General features: G+C 38.8%; 1 protein-coding gene across 1 annotated transcript; it reads left to right on the forward strand.

Moving 5' to 3' along the window:
- Positions 1 to 3,380: 3,380 nt before the first annotated feature.
- Positions 3,381 to 17,837, forward strand: LOC129276414 (uncharacterized). The gene is made up of 9 exons (XM_054912788.2): positions 3,381 to 3,925; positions 4,283 to 4,330; positions 4,694 to 4,911; positions 5,601 to 5,690; positions 6,205 to 6,355; positions 7,733 to 7,903; positions 9,991 to 10,317; positions 14,324 to 14,529; positions 15,633 to 17,837. The coding sequence occupies exons 1-9, from the start codon at positions 3,556 to 3,558 to the stop codon at positions 16,083 to 16,085; spliced, it is 2,034 nt and encodes a 677-aa protein (XP_054768763.2). The 5' UTR covers positions 3,381 to 3,555; the 3' UTR covers positions 16,086 to 17,837.
- The last annotated feature ends 3,958 nt before the right edge of the window (positions 17,838 to 21,795 follow it).

The following is a 21,795-nucleotide window of genomic DNA, read 5'->3' on the forward strand; positions in this document are numbered from 1 at the left end:
GCCCCCTTTGTCCCATTCCCGATTGGGTATGGCCATAACAAAGATCATAGTTATTCAAACTTTATTGCTGACCGATTTAAAATCAGAATTAACACTAAACATGTTCTAGCCTTTCTTATTGTTATTGCATCATCATCTTCTCCTTCTTTTTCTTGTTCGTCTTCTTCTCCTCCTCCTCCTCCTTCTTCTTCTACTTCTTCTTCTTCTTCTACTTCTTCTTCTTCTTTTTCTTCTTCTTCTTCCCCTTCTACTTCTTCTTGTTCTTCTACTTCTTCTTGTTGTTCTTCTTCTTCTCCTTCTACTTCTTCTTTTTTTCTTCTTCTTTTCTTCGTTTCCTCGTCTTCTTCTTGTTATTGTTATTATTCATTTGGTCTTCTGTTTTTATTGAAAAAATGTTAGAAACGAATCAATTTCATCTGCAATATCTTCACCATATTAAGTGAACCTGAATATATCTGCCCTTTTTCATTTTGAAGGAATCAAACTATGAATAATACAACTCAAGCACCGTACAGCCGTTACGGAATATTAATCAGTTAAGACATTACAATGTGAATAACCAAACGGCTGAACCAAATGTTTACTTACGAGACAAAACATGTTAACAAAAGCTTTTCGCTCAGTCAGTCAATCGGGAAGTCAACACTGAATTTAAATTAGAACACATCTCATTAATATTCCGTAAGGGTTGGCAACTCTGCTCAAGTGTGAGCGCGTATCGGTTTGTTTTTTTAATGGCTGAGTTATTTTCTTTCAAAACATTTTTGATAATAATGACATTATTCAGCCCTTATCCAGGGTTAGCATTTAGCCTTTATTATATAGATGCGCGGGACCCTTGATAACATAATATTGCATTGTAATATCTCAATTGCACACAAAAATGTATCATACCCCCCCCCCCCCTCCAACCCCAAGGGTGTTAGATGGCTAGCTATTCAGAAAAAATTGGTTGTGATATGATTTAAAAAAAATAGAGGGCAACTGGCCATTTGTCCAATTCCCGATTGGGTATGGCTATAACAAAGATCATAGTTATTCAAACTTTAGTGCTGATTGATTTGAAATCAGTCAGTCAGCATTAAAGTTTGAATAACTATGATTTTTGTTATAGCCATGATTTGAAATCAGAATTAACACTAAACATGCTCTAGTCTTTCTTATTTTTTTGTTTTTCGTCATCATCTTCTCCTTCTTTTTCAACTTCTTATTTTTCCTGTCCTTGTTCTTCTCCTCCTCCTCCTCCAACTTCTTATTCTTCTTTTCTTCTTTACCTCGCCTTCTTCTTGTTATTGTTTATTTGGTCTTCTGTTTTATATTCTAAAAAGGTTAGAAACAAATCAATATCATCTGTAATATCTTAACCATATCTGCCCTTTATCATTTTGAAGAAATTAAACTATGAATAATACAACTCAAGCACCGTACAACCGTTACGGAATATTAATCAGTTATAGACATTACAATGTGAATAACCAAATGGCTGAACCAAATGTTTTCTTACGATACAAAACATATTAACAAAAGCTTTTCGCTCAGTCAGTCAATCGGGAAGTCAACACTGAATTTAAATTAGAACACATCTCATTAAAGGAGAATGAAACCCTCGAAACCAGCTGAATCCATATCAAAGAGAAAAATCAAAGAAACATATTGTTGAAAGTTTGAGGAAGATTGAATGAATAATAAGAAAGTTATGAGCATTTGAATATTGAGATCACTAGTGCCATGTAGATCCTCCCATCGGCAATGCGACCAAGATCTGTGATATCACACACGTACAACTCCCTCATTACTTTAGTACTTATTTCACTTATATTCTCACTTTTATAGAGTCTATCACAAGGTGATGTGTTCTCTTTATGAGATGACAAGTACAGAGGTTTCACAACATTATATCATTGATGAATCGTTTGTCATATGATTAGAATGAGCAAAAAGAGATGTTTTGGGGTATATTTTCAGTGTCCAAATGAAAGAGTTGTACGTGTGTGACATCACAGATCTTGGTCGCATTGCCAATGGGAGGATCTCCATAGCATTAGTGATCTCGACATTCAAATGCTCATAACTCTTTTATTGCTAGTCCTATTTTACTCAAACTTTTGTTGATCTTATTCTTTGATTTTTCTGCTTTCACAAAAGCTAACTTGCTCCAAGAGTTTCATTCTCCTTTAATATTCCGTAAGGGTTGGCAACTCTGCTCAAGTCGGAGCACGTATCCATTTGTTTTTTTTAATGGCGGTGTTAGTTTCTTTCAAAATATATTTGATAATAATGATATTATTCAGCCCTCATCCAGGGTTAGCATTTAGCCTTTATTATATAGATGCGCGGGACCCTTGATAACACGAATGGATTATCATTGCATTGTAATATCTCTGCTCAATTGCACAAAATATGACTAGAAGGCAAAAACTGATTTTATGAGTCTTTTTATTAGGGTAAGTACGCGACCAGGAATTGAACCCCTCCCCCCCCCCCCCCCCCCGATTGAACATATGGCCTAAATCGTTTATGGGTCACCAATAAGGTAGACGTGGGGTTTATAATTATGGTCTACAAGCAGCTGTGGTCTATGTGGATCTATTGGTCTATTATCAATTTGGTGTAATTTGCCGTTTGGTCTACACATACTTGGCCAAATACCTACTTGGTCTAATTCCCGTTTAGTATCATACCCAGTTGGTCCAATTTCCACTTCGTTTACTTATCATTTATCAAATTATTATCAGATTCATTAAACCATACACTGCAAAAACGCCGGTGTCAACACCAGCTTGGTATCTTCAGATTATTTGCAGACGATTCCAATTTATTTTATTCCCATGCTAACCCCATTACATTTCTTTCTACTATAAATCGTGAACTAAAACGTGTAGTACAGTACAAATTTTAAGTTATTTAGTAACAATTTGCGAAATCTACTTGGAGACATCCTTTTTGGACAACACGCCTCTCAATAGGGTCGCGTCAACCAAATTCTTAGGGCTCACAGTTGATGGTGAATTAAAATGGAACATTCACATTCAAAATATATCCAAAAATGTTGGTATAATGATTAAACTTTTCCCCAAAAATTAACACTATTTTACACTAATTTTCACTAGTACTTCCGTATTTTAATTACGGAATACGAGCTTGGGGTAACGCTTACAGATATATAGATAGATTTAAGGTTTTAAATAGAAATCCAGTGCCAGTGTTCAAATGGTGGACATCCACTAGAGAGAGAAGTAGGCCGACATCCGTATATCCCACTGATCTGAATACTATAGTACACAGATCAGTGATATATCCTCACTACATTGAAGTTATCTTTGTATGGCCGTAGAGGGCGGTTAAGCATGATATAGACAAAATGGATTGATTTTTTTTTTAGATAAAAAAATAAGTGTTAAGCATGGTGTTAAGCCATCAATCTGATGGCCCTCTTGATTCGGAACATTACGGTTATCGTTTTGCAGTTAGTTCTTATCTTGTCATTACTTCTTCATTTTCTGGGTATAGTTTTTTTTTTAATCTATTTTTATAGATCCCTTGATCCAGTTCACGATGGAGCCGAAACAGCTGATGTGCGGTCGTGTGTTCGCCTTACTATTCTTTCTACCGATCCCAATACTAGGCGCTTCAACTAAACCAATCCCAGAACAGATGAAATACATCGGTATCTCCTATGATATCATCAAGGGGAATCCAGAGGGAAGCGCCAAAAACGGAGGGGTAGATCCCGGGCTGTTGACGACTCGCCGCGTCCTGAAACTCACCTACGACGACGGGAAGTTGACGAACGATAACGAGTACCGCGTCCCCGATGAGGTGGCTTTCATGCGACGAAGCAGCGCTTTCACGTCCAAGGAGAAGGATGTCTTCTACGGAACGAAGAGTTACGCCAAGAAACTATCCCACCAAGTGTCGCTTGAAGGTGAGTTTCTCAACGACCACAATCAGTAATGACGCATGCACACGTTGCGTCATGTTGCGTCATGATAAGATTTCTCATAGCGACGCAGAATCTTCTGGTTTGCGGAAAATCGGCATTACTTTTATATTGAAACAATGAATTCCATTTTCTTGAATCATTAACGATCGTAATGGATGGGAGAGGGGAGTTGGATGTATGTGACGTAACAGAATTCACTAACTCTATAATTTATTTGATTGATCTCTCAGCTTTCTTGTATCTCTTTTCTCTGTTTAATTTCACTTTGAGAAGACAAATCAAGCTTAGGACTCGCCTTCTAACTGATTGTTCTATTCTTCATATATCTTAATTTCTCAGTCGGTGTCGATGCTCTCTTCGCTTCTTTTCAGTTTGGTGCAAGCCACGGTAAGTAAATCATTTTCTTATTTTCTGAATGATTAGCAGGATTAGATCCATGATTTTAGAATAGAGTTTTTGCTTTGCGAGGAGTCACGAACGCAGTCAATGTATTGAAAATGACAAAACAGCACTTTGAAAACTGTTCTCACAAGTATATTGGAACCGTATCAACAAAGATCCTAACGTAGTTTTGAAGCCCGAAGTGGTTTTGTAAAATAAAGGAACAGTTATTTCCATTGTAACCGAGATCTCAAATTAACAAGACTTGCAAACAGTTTAAAAGAGTGCGAATACTTCATTGATGGTTGAAATTTATTGCCAAATTTCATTTATTTCAATTTCATTCCCCCCCCCCTCATAATGTTGCAGAATATAAGTCGGTGGACAGCGAGGAAAAGACGAAGGGCTATGTGTACTTTTCTGAGCAAACAATTGAGAATTTTGGCGAAATTCGCTACCGGATGAGCCTTGTCCCGGACGATGGCTATGAACTTAGTCGGGAATTTTGTCTTTCTGTCTGCAGACTTCCAGTATCTTACCGGGGTAATGAGGCTGATTATATGGGATTCCTCACCAACTGGGGGACGGTAAACACTTTGCTCATATTGATAAAGAATGATGATGACAGTGATGATGCTGGTGACGATGGCGATGATGGTGATGATGGTGATTGTGATGGATGATGATGGTGATTATGATGAAGATGATGATGATGATGGTGATGATGCTGACGATTGCGATGATTATGATAATATTGGTGAAAGTGATGATGTTGATGGCGATGATTATGATGGAAATAATAGTGATGGTGACGATTGTGATGATGATGATGATAATGGTAGTAGTGATGATGATGATGATGATGATGGTGGTGATGATGATGGTAGTGGTGATGATGATGACGATGATGATGATGATGACGATGATGATGATGGCGATAGTGGTGATTGTGATGGTCATGATGATAAAGAAGATGATGACGATGGTGATGATGATGATGATAATAATGATGATGATGGTGATGATGATAACTATGACGATGGTGATAACGATGATGATGGTGATGATGACGAAGAAGGAGATGATGATGATGATGCCGATGATGCTGATGAAATTGATGAAGACGAGGAATAGTGGTGGTGATGGTGGTGGTGATGATGATGGTGATGATAATGATGAAGATGACTTTTTTTTCTCAGACGTCATTTAGCGTTTTATTTTCTTTGATCATACAGTACAACTAACATTTGTTTATCCCAACCCTCTCTTTCTGTAGCATGTTGTAGTACAGGCGACATTAGGGGCCCGTTCTGGCACGACATATCGCGAGGACAAATCATCCTTCATCAGAAACTCAGCAAGAGAAGTAATTATCATCTAACCTTCCCCATCCACCCCCCCCTACCTCTCAACACCCGCCCGCCCACCCCTTCATTTGTGAGCTATTAAGACGTATTAATCTTCTTGGAAAAATTCAAACACTATATATTCAAGATATATTGAAACTCATTGACCAAAATGTTTTCCCTTATACGCATGCGGCAACGATGCTCTTTTAGAATCTACTTTTAATGTATATATCAGTTTTTAATATTTATATCCAACAAAAGTAACACATGGAGAGACTTCTCCCTGAAAGAGTCAAATCGACATCATTATACATAATTATGATATACATGTATAGTTCTGTAAAGACCCTGTTTTATAATCGTTATATATACAAAAATTGAAAATGGGTGTATGTCATAATCCATGTAAAAGTATAATGACGCAAAAGTACAATGAAAATCGGATAGGGAACATTGACGAAACATTTCTCGACCCGTCATCGTGAATTGAGTAAAGGGTCGTAATTTCTTTTGGATTCTTCGCGATTTCAGATGGCCAACAGCTTAAACGTTGCGGGTAGCTACAAGATCGTTTCCGGGTCGTTTTCTCTGAACATGGACAAGGCTACAGAAAATGCAGAGTCACAGGAGAAATTCGGTAGTATGCAGAAGACCTATACAGTAGGAAGCAAAGAATATAACGGTATGTTTTAGTATACTGGGGCCCGTTGCAGAAAGAGTTGCGATCAAACGCAACTCAAAAAATCTTGCGCAACTTGATTTTCAGCCTATGAAGCACCCGTATTCGGGACTTGCGCTTGATATTTTGACTTGCGTTTAAACGCAACTCTTTCTGCAACAGGCCCCATCAGTGGTACACTGTTACAAAAAACCAGAAGATTTTACAGAAGGAAAAAAGTAAAAACTAGATTTTACAGAAAGAAATAACCAAATCTTTCTGTAAATTGTTATAACTGGAAAGATTTTCTACAACTTTTCTACAATTTTACAGAACAGGGTCCCGTAACACAAATGTTAGCGATTGATCGTACGCTTGATTTCCACGATTGATTGTACATTATAGTCAATGGAATCAATCGTAGAAAAATGTTTTACGATCATTGCTAAGTTTAGTGTTACGGGCCCCAGGTCTGTTTTAATAAAGGGGCAAACGGTTATATTACAATAAATGTGTAAGGTTTTACACCAAATACCAATTTTCTGCAATTTTACACAAATGCATATAAGATTACACAGTGCAGTAAGATTACAGGTTGTCTCGAGACTCTGCTGCCTGATTTTTTTGGGGGGTTTTTAAGTAGAAATTTTCTAACAGCTGAACCATTGATATCTTCAAAACTAGATAGAGCAATAATGCGTTCTCTTTAGGATACCGGAAACACTTAGAATTACACCAAAAATGTCAAGCACCACACGGATTTCCCCGGGGGAGGGGGATGCGTATGTTATACATCATAGACAGCGCCCCAGGCCTGAAAATCAGGTTGATATGCTAAAAAGTAGAAATTAAAAAAAAATCATCTTCATTTTGGATCGGAAAGCTTTTGTTTGTAATTTTGTGGGGGGGGGTTGCCTGTCAATTTCTTTTTTTACCAAATCGCCTTCAATTTTTAATTAACCCTTTTTCGCATGTCAAAACCACCCTCTTCAAAAATTGTTTCCTGGCTTCTGGCTTTATACATGCAGCACCAAACAAGGTAGCAATATAAATAACTTATATTGGCATCATTAGAGGATCACTGTCTTTATGTCTATTTCCGGTGTGTTTGATCAGTTGGTAGAGCGTCCCTCTCACAACCGGGAGGTCGGGGGTTCAAACCCCGGCCGCGTCAGACCAAAAGACGTTAAAAGACGGGAGTTGCTGCTACCCTCTTTGGCGATCAACGATTAAAGGGATAGAGCCTCGTCGATCTGGCGCTGCACAGCGGCTGCCGGGCCCACGATCAATTGGGCAAAGCAAATTTTCGGAGTATTTCATTTCATGTCTATTTCGAACAATAAAATATGGATTTTCATCATCATCTTTCATCATCATTTCAACATTCTAAATGACTTCTAGAACCGATAAGCATACAGCTCATCAGATTGACTGAAGTTTTGGATGCTAAGTTCTGGACCCAGCAGAGTTCCTACGCAGAGTGCGCCAACTGGCAGAGAGAAGCAATCCAAGCCAACATCCTTGAAGCTTTTGGAGATTACCCACAACACAACGGGGTCACCGCCTCGACAGGTAAGCGGTTCAAATCTTATTGGTCAAGAACTTCTGCAATTTCTACACATAATTTATGGTCATATTCAGATCTATCATCTTAGAATAATTTAAAGCTACGTTCCGTGGCACTGATAACATAATCAATGATGGGAAACCAGAAACGTTGGGACTTAATTTGCATTATAGAACCTTGTACTGCAGCCCTTGCTAAACCCCCATTCCACAGAGAACAAGACCGCGGAAAGACCTTTGAAAGACCATGAATTATGGTTGATCTTTCAGAGGTCTCTCAATGAACCTACATTGGTCTTTGAGGTCTTACACGAGTCCTGACCAATCTTTCAGTGGTCTTCGTGGTCTTCATGGGCTCCACAACTTTTTGAAACGGTTCAAAACAGTCTTACAACGGTCTTACAGGAAAATGGTCTTTTAGTGGTCTTTCAGCAGTCTTTCAGCGGTCTTTCGATGAACTTTCAAAGGTCTTAATAGTCTTTCAATGATCTTTCGGCAGTCTCTCAATATTTTTGTGTAAATCACTGTAAGACTCATGAGAGATCATTGAAAGATCATTGAAAGACCATCGAAAGACCAGGCAAAGTCCATGGAAAGAATTCTGAAAGATTCCTTGTTGCATAAAAGATCTCTGAAAGACAATTGAAAGATCTCTATAGGACTAGTCTAAGACCAGTAAGACAAGAAATATCCATCAGTCTTTCAGAGTTCTTTGAGGGGGTCTTTCTGAGTCATTCCACAGAGATGACAAATTTCAGTGATCTTGAAGACCGCTGTAAGACCTCACCAATTTTAAGTCTTTCAGTGGTCTTTCAATGGTCTCCGTTCTGTGGAATGGGGGCCGCACCCATTCCACAGAAAGCTGTCATCACGGGGCTTGCAACTTATTCTTGATTAATTTGATTTGGCAAGCTGCAAAAGCGTCCCCGCGACGTCTCCGAGACTTTTCCTAGTAGAAATCAAGAACATTATTTCGCTAGAAAGAGGTTTTGCGACATTCCCCAGTCCCCGATGTCTCCGAGACATCTGCATCTCCATCGGTTGCAGATATGTCGCGGAGACTGATTACATCCTCGACAGGGGCCGCGGAAGCGGGGGGGGGGGCGGCTGGGGGGCTTCAGCCCCCTACTTTTTTCCAAAACCGTGTACAAAAACGTAATATGACCATGTGATTGTGATTTTTTGCATGGTCAGCCCCCCCCCCCCACACACTTTGAAAACCGTTCCGCGGCCCTGCTCGAGTAATAAATAATTCTACCGTTAATCTTATCATGGAAATGTGCAGTGATACACCTAGGATGAATATTAACTCTAAGTGGAAATTCGAATTGGGACTCTGTCGCATACAAGTTGTTAGTTAAGAAACTTTGCCATCCAATGGTAACGATGCTCAACGGTCATTGGAAATCAAGGATTCCATGAAAGTTACCATTGGATGGCAAAGTTGCAATAATAGCAACTTTTATGTAACGGGGTCCAAGTTTCAGTCTCTTCCTTTGAGCAAATAAGAGCGAGTTTTCGAACCGCCACGCAGAAAAAATTGTAGAAGGCAGTAAATACATTGAAATGCGCGTCAATTGACAATTAACAGCGGGGAGATCTTTGCCGAAAATTGGTGAAAAGGGACATCAGTTCGTCCTATATTTCGGAGCTGACAACAAATCGCAAATATGTCCTGGATGAAACTGCTGTTTTGATTTGCCAATTTTCGACAAAGACTTCTTGGTTACTCATTGTCATGAAAGGCATTTGGCAATACATTTTCTAAGTTCTTGAAAGCGCCCTGCGTACCGGTGCGGAAAACTCTGCAATGTCACCACGGTATTCGACATGAATGGATATTCCTTCCTTCCATCCTTCCTTCCTTCCTTCCTCCCTCCCTCCCTTCCTTCCTCCCTCCCTCCCTCCCTTCCTTCCTTCCTTCCTTCCTTCCTTCCTTCCTTCCTTCCTTCCTCCCTCCCTCCCTCCCTCCCTTCCTTCCTTCATTCCTTCCTTCCTTCCTTCCTTCCTTCCTTCCTTCCTTCCTTCCTTCCTTCCTTCCTTCCTTCCTTCCTTCCTTCCTTCCCTTCTCCCTTCCTTCCTTCTCCATACAGACATTCCCATGAGTGTGAGGCTAACATGGCCGAGCGGAAAGTACGCGCTTCCACAGGCAGCACTCCTCGACCAGTTCTGCCCCCAAACCAGTGACTTCACCTGGGAGGACGGTCTGCTATATCAGGTCTCCAAGGGACCCAATCAGTGCTCTGGCAACAACCATTTGACCAACTACTGCAACCGTAAAGCAATCAGTAACCCGGATGGCAAAAACATGCGCACCTACTACTGCGTCAAGTCTATCGCCGAAGCCACACCGAGCAGTCCATGGGATTGGATGCCCGGTGTGTACTGCATCTTCAAGGTTGGCACTGGATGCCCCAATGGTAAGTCCATCCAGACTTGATTAAACACTGATTTCATGAAAATGTTTGCAAAAACCCATTTTGAAAATCCAACTTTGTGAATGAGTATTTTTGTATATACATGTATATTTATATATATATATACATTCAGAAAATAACATCACATTTCACCAATTTCATTTTCTTTTTCTCCTTTTTTTTTGGGGGGGGGGGGGGTCATGGAACTTTTGGGTTCCATGGCAACCAAAGCTCCCCCCTCCCATATGTACGCCAGTGCATGTGTAAACCCCAGTTTTACATATAATATTATATATGGGACATCGTCGTGGTCTAGTGGTTCTGACTCTCGCCTTTCAAACAGAGGGTCGTGGGTTCGAATCCTAGCCATATCGTGTTTACTTCAGCAAGAAATGTATCCACACTGTGCTGCACTTTACCGAGGTGAGGTAAATGGGTACCGGCAGGAAGTAATTCCTCAAAAAGATGTGCGCAACAGAATCGGTAGACTAGCTTAGCCGGGGTAATATAGGAGCGCCTTGAGCACCTAGCAAGGTGGATACGTGCGCTATACAAATCCTGTATTATTATTATTATTATTATCATTAATATTATTATATTATAATTATTGTAATTATTATTGTTATTATTATTATTATTATTATTATTATTATTATTTCCATTGTCCACATGTTCTGTTGGTATATTAAACAGCAACCGGACTTCTTCCAGAAATCTAGGGTTATTGTTCTATATTCTATCAAATGGGTCCTCTTCTCATTGCTCACTTCTCTTTTTAATTCAAGACCTTCCGTAAGATATGAGCTGTTCCAAGCAAGCTTGCCTTCTGTATCGTTTCAAAGGACAACTCGACTCCTAGAACAGCCAGAAAGCTTCTGTGTCTTGTTGTCACTGTTCCTAAGGCTCCGATGACTATTGGTACCACCTTCGTCTTCACCTTCCATATCCTTCTCAGCTCCCATGCCAGATCGTTATACTTCTGTATCTTTTCCTCCTCTTTACGCCAAGCTCTGCAGTCTCCCGGAATCGCAATATCTATGATGAGACATTCCCTTTCCTTCTTCTTTAAGAGAACGATGTCTGGTCGTCTAGCTTCAATGACCTTGTCTGTCTGGATATTAAAATCCCATAAAAGTTTTACATCGTCGTTCTCTACTACAGGCTCTGCCCGATGTTCGTACCATTTATCCGCATGGGGTAAATTGTACTTCTTGGCCAGACCCCAATGAACTGCAGCTGCTACTCTGTCGTGCCTTCCTTTGTATTCTGTCTGTGCCATTTTGATGCATTCACTCACCAGATGAGACACCGTTTCGTCTTTGTCATGACACATTCTACATGAGGGAGATGTATGCTCCTTTTCAACTTTGGCTCTTCGGTAATTTGTTCTAATTGCTTGGTCCTGAGCAGCAACTAGCATACTTTCCGTCTCCTTCTTTAAACTTCCTCGTTTCAGCCACTGCCAACTCTCTGGTCCAGCAAACTCCTCTGTCTGTCTTAAATGCTGCCCGTGCATCACCTTCTCTTTCCATCCTTCCAGTCTCATTTTCCTTTGATCAGCCTTCAGCTGTTTCGCTGTCACATCCTTTCCTTTCCTCATCGACTCTTTGACTGCCGTCATGATGCTATCCATCTGGCCTTCAATATAGCAGTATAGGCTTTGTTCCTCATATCTTACAGTCTCCTCTATTCCAGCCAGACCACGTCCTCCCTTCTCTCTTGACACATAAAGTCTATCTACATCAGACTTTGGGTGAAACATCCCATGCATAGTTCGCAACTTCCTTGTCTTCCTGTCCAGGGTTTCGAGTTCAAGCTTGTTCCATTCAACTATGCCAGCAGCATATCTCACTAGGGCTACTGCCCAAGTGTTAACAGCCTTCACCATGTTTCCAGCATTTAGTTTGGATTTGAGCACCTTCCGAATTCTCCTGATATACTCTGCCTCAATCTTCTTCTTCATTTCTTGATGTTTCAACTGATCTGCCTCTAATATTCCGAGATATTTATAGCTACCACCGCCTTCGATTGATCTGATCTCTTCTCCGTTCGGCATCTGGAAGTTGTTGTCATTGGCTGGCTTACCTCTCATGAGAGTAATCATTGCACATTTATCCAACCCAAACTGCATACCGATGTCTTCGCTGAAGATCCGCACAGTGTTGATGAGAGACTCCAAGTCACTTTGTGTCTTACCAAACAGCTTCAAATCGTCCATGTATAATAGATGGTTGATTTTTGCCTTGCTCTTGAACTCATATCCTAGCCTGGATCTTCTGAGTACCTTAGTTAATGGTGTCATTGCCATCACAAACAGCAATGGAGATAGACTATCTCCCTGAAAGATTCCTCTCTTGATACCAACATCTCCAAGCACTTCACCATTACTTTCCAACTTAGTTCTCCATAGACTCGATGATCCAAGAGTGTGGAACCATGTCGTATGCTTTATTGTAGTCAATCCATGCCATTGCGAGGTTCGTTTTTCGTTTCTTGCTGTCTTTCATAATTCCTTTGTCGATGCATAGTTGTTCTTTTGTTCCTCTACTTCCTTTTCTACATCCCTTCTGTTCCCATGGTAGTATGTCTTGATCGTCCAGGTGTTGATATATTTCTTCTGATAGTATGCCAGTCAGTAACTTCCAGAGAATCGGCAAGCAGGTAATTGGACGGTAGTTTGACGGAATGTTGCCATTGGTAGGATCCTTTGGGATGAGAACCGTTCTTCCTTTTGTCATCCAATCAGGGGGGTTACCATTCACGACAATCTCGTTTATTTGCATGCTCAGCCTTTCATGAAGATTTGTGAACCTTTTAACCCAGAAAGCTTGCACACCGTCTGGACCGGCAGCTTTCCATGGCGCCATTTTCCGAATGATCTTTTCTAGCTTGCTTTTGTTGATCGTCAGATCATCCTGTGCAACTATAGTTGCACATTCCTCTTTCGTTGTTTTCAACCACATAGCTTCTTGGTTGTGATTGTGTGGTTGGCTCCAAATGTTGCTCCAGAAGGCAATTGCTGCAGCTGGATCTGGTGGTGGAACTTCGTCTTTCATCTTTCCATTTATTTCTTGGTAGAACCGCTTCTGGTTGTTCTCAAACAAGGAATTCTGTCTATACTGTGACACTCGATCGGTGTACCTCTTTACTTTTGCTGTAGTGCTTGCTATTCTTTGTTTTAGTTCCTCCACGACGATCTTCCTTCCTTTCCTTCTAATACTGTACTTCTCCTCAAGGTACTTAAAATCATTGATATCTGCTTTGCCAAGGTTTATCTCTGTCAGTCTTGATAGGTCTGTCCTCCATCCCTTTATCTGATTATCAAGTCTCCTTTTCCATGGTGGTAGGCAGTGCTTCCTTGTGTTCTCCTGTTTTCTTACACCTAACCTCTCTGTTACGAGAACTGCTCCAGCATATATGAGATTATTGGTATCCTCAATACTGTCTGAGCTGATAAACTTCATAACATCGTTGACTTTCTGAGTTTCTATCAGCAGTTTCTCTCTTGGTATTCTCTTCAGATTAGGAGGGGTGGGGCGCTCTCCTTGTGTTAACCCCTCTTTTATCTCCAATAATATCATCTTTATCTCTTCCTGCTCTTCATCCAATCTGTTAGTGGTTGGATCCAATTCTGTTTGAAATTGAGCTGTTGCGTCTGTCTGCTCTTCTCTTCCCGGTCTGAGTACTTCCTCCTGCTCATCTCTCACAGGTTCATACACATTTCGTCTGATCCCTTCCCTCTCAACTTCAGTCAGTAACTCATTCCTTTTGATCACACGTACCTGATCTGCAAGTCTTTGCTCTGATGTTGGGAAAAGACCCTTCTCTTGCCAGATCTTGTACATTCTCTTGATGTAGCCTCTTTCCTTTATTATTATTATAATTATTATTATTATTATTATTATTATTATTATCATTATTATTATTATTATTATTATCATTATCATTATCATTATCATTATCATTATTGTTATTATAATTATTATTATCATCATCATCATCATCATAGGATTCCAGGAAGGTACAATTAGATGGAATGATGAATCGCGAGGGAAGGATCCGGATTATAACGTACTGCCTGCTGGGGAATACTCGCCGGGCACACCTACAGAGGTCAAGTACTGCTGCCGTGAAGATGGCACTCCCAAGACCCCCATCATTCTGCCGACAGACAGCAGCTTTTACCTGATAAGATTCCACAGTGAATGCCAGGAGGTGGGTAGCTATAAGCCTAGCGTCATCTCTGAGTTCTGACTCAGTCCAGACCGGGAGTCCAGATTACACGTTGATGAATGGAATCTCTCTTTCCCAGAGCTAACGTAGAGGGCGTGACTCCCAATCCCTAATTTTTTTTCAGCTGGCGTCCCACCATTCGAAATCAAATTCATTTGGAATCTGAGTCATTCTGACTTGGAATAGAGTTGACTCCCAACTAGCACCATTTCGAGTCGAATTTGACTCTGAAGAAATTAGAATTTTGTTTCGTGCGTAAACATGCCTGAGCCATTCAACTGGCACAGGGAGCAATCATACTAAAAAAAGGAATGAAGCTTACATGACTTTGTAATATTCAAGTCAATATAATGACGATGATGATGATAATAATAATAATAATGATAATTATAATAATATTAATAACGATAATAATAATAATAATGATAAAAGTCATTTATTTGGTGCATTTTATATGAAAATGATCTAGTCCAATGCGCAAATGAAAAAAGAAAGAAAAAGAAAGCTTGGAGGAGTATCTGATACTGTATGAAAAGACTTCAATTTAAACGTGAAAGTATATAATGATATAATGCTTAGAAATTGTAAATTATTTCAAAGAAAAGGTGCTGCGGCAGAGAAAGCTCGCTCACCGTAGGCTACTCGTATTGGTAAATTGCCAATTCATCTACTGCCAACTCGTCCACTCACCACATGGTCTACTTTTATTTAGTCTAATGCCATTCCGTCCATCGAAATTTCGTCTAACAACCATTTGGTCCATTAACCATTTGGAACAATCATCACTTCGTCCAATCACCATTTCGTCTATGACAATTTCATCTCATACCCAGTTGGTCTAATATCCATTTCATTTTTATTCATTTTGCATAATTAGCACTTAGTCCAATTAGACCAAATGGTATATGGACTAAATGGTTATTGGACCAACTGGTCATTAGACAGAATGGTATTAGACTAAATGAAAGTAGACCATGTGGTGAGTGGGCGAACTGATGGTAGACCAAATGATTGCAATTGGACGAATCGGCATCAGACGAATTGGAAATAAACCGTTGTATTCTGTGGGTCTTTGTTTTATACAGGTAGTCGACATGACTGTGACGGCGGAAAATCTGGAGTGGGCAACCGAGTCTGCTGACCCAGCGGTCTGGCAGGAGGGACATTATCCTCGACCCGGGAATACGGGCCAGAATGTCATGATCCACTACTGCTTCTACCAACCAAAGGCGCCTGCCAAGAGAGAGTTCGGCAACTTGGCGGGAGCTGAAGACGAGGGCCACATGAAGAAAGAACTGCAAGAGGTCCGAGAGCTCGTCGACCAGCTGGAACACCAGCTCGATTACGGCAAGAGAGCTGAAGGAGGGAACGAAGATGGTGGCGGGGTGGAGCAGAATGAGGACGAAGAGAAGAAATATCAGGATGTGGGTGACCCGAGAGACCTTGAGCTGCTTCAGCAGCAGAATAAGCAGGAGGAAGACGAGGAACGGGAACTGCTCATGGGACTGCTGTTGAAGGAATTATCCGAATTGAAATAAAAACTATGCGGTTATTTCATTCAGAAATTTCATTTGCTGGTATTCAAATTTTATATCGTTATTTGAATTGACATGGAGGCTATAATGGGATACTGGGCTGTCATTATTATGGGATGTATTGCCTCGTAAGGAGATGTGTCGGGTTAAGTACTAGAGGACAATTATTAAGGACTGCTGTGCGGTCTGGGATCAGGGGTCGCGGAACGGTTTTGAAAGTGGGGATGGGCTAACCATCCAAAAAAAAAATCGCGATCAGATGATCATCTTATAACGTTTTGGTACACTTAAAAAAAAAAACCAGGGGCTGAAACCCCCTGCTAACTCCCTGTTCCGGGGCCCTTGGGGACGTTGTAGCTTCCAAGGCTACAATATCAAACTACAAAAAAATCATATTATATTATATTATATGTATTTTGTAAACTTTTAAAGTGGGTACAGATTTAGGTGAGTATGAAAGTGAACATAGACTGGCCCGTCAGAGCGGCTACCATGGCTACGGTTTGTACATAATTAAACAATCAAGACTTGTCAGCTATCTTTGAAACTTTGTAATAGATTTAGAAAAAACAGATCTTTTCTAGCTATCTCTCTGTTTGTATCTTTATCAATCTCTCTATATTATGTCCCCATAGTCCAAATGTTCCTTTTTTCTCTCATTCTCTCTTTACCACCCTCTCCTTTCTCTCTCCCCCCCCCCCTCTCTCTCTCTCTCCCTCCCTCTCGCCCCCTCGCCCTTTCTTACATCATACAACATTACATCAAGTCGCTAGGTTTTTTTAATGAAGTACTGTATTTGTATATGTTTCATATTTGTAAAAGCAAACGTGCCATTTTGGAGTACCATTTAAGCAGCGGTCCACTTATCATGCTTATGTTATTTACTTTGAAAACTGTTGGACTGATTTAAATGTCAAGTCCACCCCAGAAAATTGTTGATTTGAATCGATAGAGAAAAATCAAACAAACATGACGCTGCAAATTTCATCGAAATCGGATGTAAAATAAGAAAGTTATGACATTTTAAATTTTCGCTTATTTTTCACAAAACAGTTAAATGCACAACTCAGCGATATGCAAATGAGAGAGTCAATGATATCCATCACTGACTTTTTCTTTTGTTTTTTATTGTTTGAATAATGCAATATTTCAATTTTTACAAATTTGACAATAAGGACCAACTTAACTTAACCATAAACTTAACATAAATTTAGTTACTGCTTGTTCAGTGATTGCATTTAAGAATAGACTGGATAAGCATTGGGAGAAGATTGCCTATGATTTTGAGTGATTTTCGATTCTCGTGTGTTCTCATGGAATTTTTTTTGCTGTCTACGATACCCCTGCCACCCCTCCATGCCAACGTAAGTAGCACACCTAATTTTGTCTGAAGGAGAGCAGCAATAGACATTCTACTTTGATCGATGAACAGGCTTAGTCCTACAACATCGTTGGAGTAAACTAAACTAAACTAAAAGAAATAGTGAGTGGGTGACGTCATCAGTCTGCCAATTTGCATACCGACCAGGATGTGCATATAACTGTTTTGTGTAATTAAGCGAAACTTTAAAATGTCATAATTTTCTTATTTTACATCCGATTTTGATGATATTTTCAGTGTTTTGCTTGTTGGATTTTTCTCCTTTTTTCAAATCAACTTTTTGTTGGGGTGGACTTGTCCTTTAATCTGGTATAATTATCTTACATTTGTATTTGAATTTGCTGCCTTTTTCTTGAATAAAGAGAATACCAATATCGTTGTTGTATTTGTTGTATTATCATTTAGTCTGAATCTATACCAGAATTTTTAATGTAAATGACAATGGACAGAAATTTAGGAAAATCACAACTTTTGGTGAAGCATGAGCAAAAAAAATTCAATATAATTATATATTTGCCCCGTTTCGGTGTCTGCTCTGCCCCTTTCTAACAAAAAAAAAGTTTTATGGCTCCTGAACCTGATTGATTGATTAGTTGATTGACTGATTGATTGATTGTTTGATTTATTGATTGATTTATTGATTGATTGATTTATTCATTTATTTATTTATTTATTTATTTATTTATTTATTTATTTATTTATTTATTTATTTATTTATTTATTTATTTATTTATTTATTTATTTATTTATTTATTTATTTATTCATTTTCGGTGTCTGCTCTGCCCCTTTCTCACAAAAAAAGTTTTATGGCTCCTGAACCTGATTGATTGATAAGTTGATTGATTGATTGATTTATTGATTGATTTATCTATTGATTGATTGATTGATTTATTTATTTTTTGATTGATTTATCTATTGATTGATTGATTAGTTGATTGATTGATTTATTGATTGATTTATCTATTGATTGATTGATTACTTCATTGACTGATTGATTGATTTCATTCATTTATTTGTTTATCTAATCATTTCTTTATCTGTTAATGAATAAAAACTGCACCCAATATCATTTATTGAGTGCTTTGCTCTAGCCTAACGGTGCATATAGGCCTTTCGCATACCCCCTCAAATTTTATTTAGCTTTTGAACTTTATGATCGGTTTCCTCGCTCACTTCCCTCGCTTGTCAGAAGAGAGTAGAAGTTCAGATGGCAAGTAAAATGCCCCAAAGTAAAGTCATGTTTCAGGGCCCTGGGAACGATTTTTTTAAAGTTTTTTTTTGGGGGGCTGATGTAAAAGTTTTCACTACAAATTTAAGGCGAAATTGGTTCCGAGAAATTTGAAAAGCAAAAAAAAGGTCTCGATAAAAAATGGAAATCAAATTGTTTACGAGAAATTTGAAAAGCAAAAATAAACATGCAGGTCATTTTGGTTATACTCTCAGTTTTGTTGTTGTTGACATTTTCAAGAAAATTCCTGGGGGTGCTGCATTGAAGGAGAATAATACACGCAGCACCCCAAGGAAATTTTGAGGTATACCCCCGCTTCGAAGGGCCATGTCATGTTTAAAATGAAAAAAAAAAAGTATTTGTACAAGGGCTATCGAGGAGGGAAACGGTTGAGAAGCCTCCTCAATTCCTACCATCGCACCCCCTCTTTAACCCCCCCCCCCCCCTTATCACTACCCCTCCCCCTTCACTGCACTTTTTCCTCTTCTATACCATTCCAGACATTCCCCATCGAGACGAAATCAAAACCTCAATAAACGGAGAAAAAAAAAGACGAAGAAACCCCCGCCGCGAAAACCCCTAATATATACATCTGATCCCCTGGAAAAAAAAAAGAATCCCCAAAGTCTAAGACAACTTCCGACAGACTCAGAAATTACGCCTGAAATCATTACAATAAACCCATTCAAGCGCGGGAAATGAGGAGTTATTCGCGCGCAAATTTTTAATCGAAATTCTCCGCAGTGAATTATTGTTGATTTCTTTTTGTACATCTTCCTGTTTTATTAAAGAAATCGTGCCTCTTCAGCGATAAGTGCACATGTCGGGTCTCTTTGAAAAGTTGTACTTTTGTGTCCAATTAGTCAGCACAATGAACAGAAATATAAAAGAACGATTCTTTCCTATTATGAGTTCCCTTAGCTGCTGAAAGTATACCCTGCTGTACTTTTCAACTCCCAACATTTTTTTTATTGAAAGTTCACGTGTAGCTTACAGCTTTGGGGATACCATATCTTGTTGCACTTATCGCACGCTTTTCGCTTCTTCCTCCCATTCTACTTTGATAATGTTTTATGAGTAGGAAAGTGCGAGGTCAACAGAGAATCAAAATGTTGTTGCATACTGAAGGCGCGATGTGCCTGCCTGGAAGTTTGAACAATGAGAGACAAAATCAGATTCAACTAATTTCGATGTACGACTATATATTGGTACTTTTTTTTCTATCTATGCGTCTTTCGTTTGCATTGAAATAGATCATATAGGTTAGGTTTATGTTAAACCTCCTCGTTTATTTTCATGAAATACTTTTTGTCTCAAGCTTTCGGGTACTGTTAATGATTCACCGGTGCACTTGTAAAAGATATAGAATATCTGTCATTCCGTCATAAGTATTTTTGTTTACTTTTCTACGAAGTTAATTCACCCCCTTAAAATAAAATGAAATACAACAAATACTTTATGAAAGCTGATACCGTAATAAATGAATGAATGAATGGATGGATGGATGGATGAATGAGATAAATGAGTAATTGAATAAATTAATTTAAAAAAATAAGACCATTGAATTGATAATTAGTGTTATCATTAATTAATAAAGTGAAATAAGTTTAATAAATAAGTTCAAAAATAAACTTTAAAATAAAATAAAACTAAAACAAAAAATGAAACAAAAATAGAAAACTTAGAATGAATTATATGAGCATTCAATTCATGTTCGATTTGAACAAGGGTAAACAGTAAAAAATATAGTAGAATCAAATGATAATGAATTCACTTCACTTTATCATGGCATAAAACATCTTAAAATTGTTTTAAAACCATAATAATTTTTTTCAGAATTACACAGTTGAAATGCCCTCAATCAATTGTGTTTATTATCAATGGAAAGTGTTTGGGCGTAAATATTCTTTATGCTGAATGAACGCCAGCCCCCCCCCAAAAAAAAAAAAAAATAATAATAATAATAACAATGCGGGCAATAATCTACATAAGCTGAAAAGACCGAACTCAAAGTGTATTTCTTTAAAAAATTGAACTCGTATAGCGAATGGAGTGAAATGCGGACCTTTTATCAAACCCGATGTGGCGCCATCTTTCGGGCATTTTGTGTCATGCTTTCTTTCCCTTGGAATGTTCTGGAGGGAGGGTGGTCCCATTGGTAAATTGCCAATTCGTCTACTGCCAACTCGTCCACTCACCACATGGTCTACTTTCATTTCGTCTAATGCCATTCCGTCCATCAACATTTCGTCAAACAACCTTTTAGTCCAATAACCGTTTGGTCCAATTATCAATAATACATTCGTCGAAGTAAAATTAGTATTGAATTTGATGTACAATATTGAGATTTAGTTAAAATTATTGTTTAAACTATGATAATGACATTATTTGGGGCTAACCTCGATTAGCATCTTGCTATTATGTTAGCTCCAATTACCAAATGTTTTGTTTATATGTGATGTACTATTCCTTGTAATTGTACCTGACAGTGATATTTGGTAATAAATAAAAATTTAATTCAAAAATTCAATTCAATCTAATCACCATTCCGTCTATGACCATTTTCATACCCAGTTGGTCTAATATCCATTTCATTTTCATTCATTTTACACAATTAACACTTAGTCCAATAAGACCAAATGATAGATGGACTAAATAGCTATTGGACCAACTGGTTATAGTAGACAAAATGGTGAGTGGACATATTGGCAATTAGACCATGTGGATAGTGGACGAACTGATAGTAGACCAAATGATAGTAGACGAGTTGGCAAGTGGACGAATTGGCATTAGACGAATTGGAAATAAACCGTCCCATGTCGGGAGGGGGTGCCAAATATAAGCAGTTGCAATTTTTCAACTCGATGTGAAACACATTCCTCTTAAAGGAGAATGAAACCCTTGAAACCAGCTGAATCCATATCAAAGAGAAAAATCAAAGAAACATATTGTTGAAAGTTTGAGGAAGATTGAATGAATAATAAGAAAGTTATGAGCATTCGAATATTGAGATCACTAGTGTCATGTAGATCCTCCCAACGGCAATGCGACCAAGATCTGTGATATCACACACGTACAACTCCCTCATTACTTTAGTACTTAT

Source organism: Lytechinus pictus, chromosome 14, assembly GCF_037042905.1.
Source record: "Lytechinus pictus isolate F3 Inbred chromosome 14, Lp3.0, whole genome shotgun sequence".
In the NCBI taxonomy this organism is placed as follows: domain Eukaryota; kingdom Metazoa; phylum Echinodermata; class Echinoidea; order Temnopleuroida; family Toxopneustidae; genus Lytechinus; species Lytechinus pictus.

Bases quoted from the DNA above. Each gene is read 5' to 3' on its own strand.
- LOC129276414 (XM_054912788.2), top strand. From the start codon at position 3,556: ATGGAGCCGAAACAGCTGATGTGCGGTCGTGTGTTCGCCTTACTATTC. The intron at 4,912-5,600 runs GTAAACACTTTG...CTCTTTCTGTAG, and splicing joins TCCTCACCAACTGGGGGACG to CATGTTGTAGTACAGGCGAC. The intron at 7,904-9,990 runs GTAAGCGGTTCA...TTCTCCATACAG, and splicing joins CGGGGTCACCGCCTCGACAG to ACATTCCCATGAGTGTGAGG.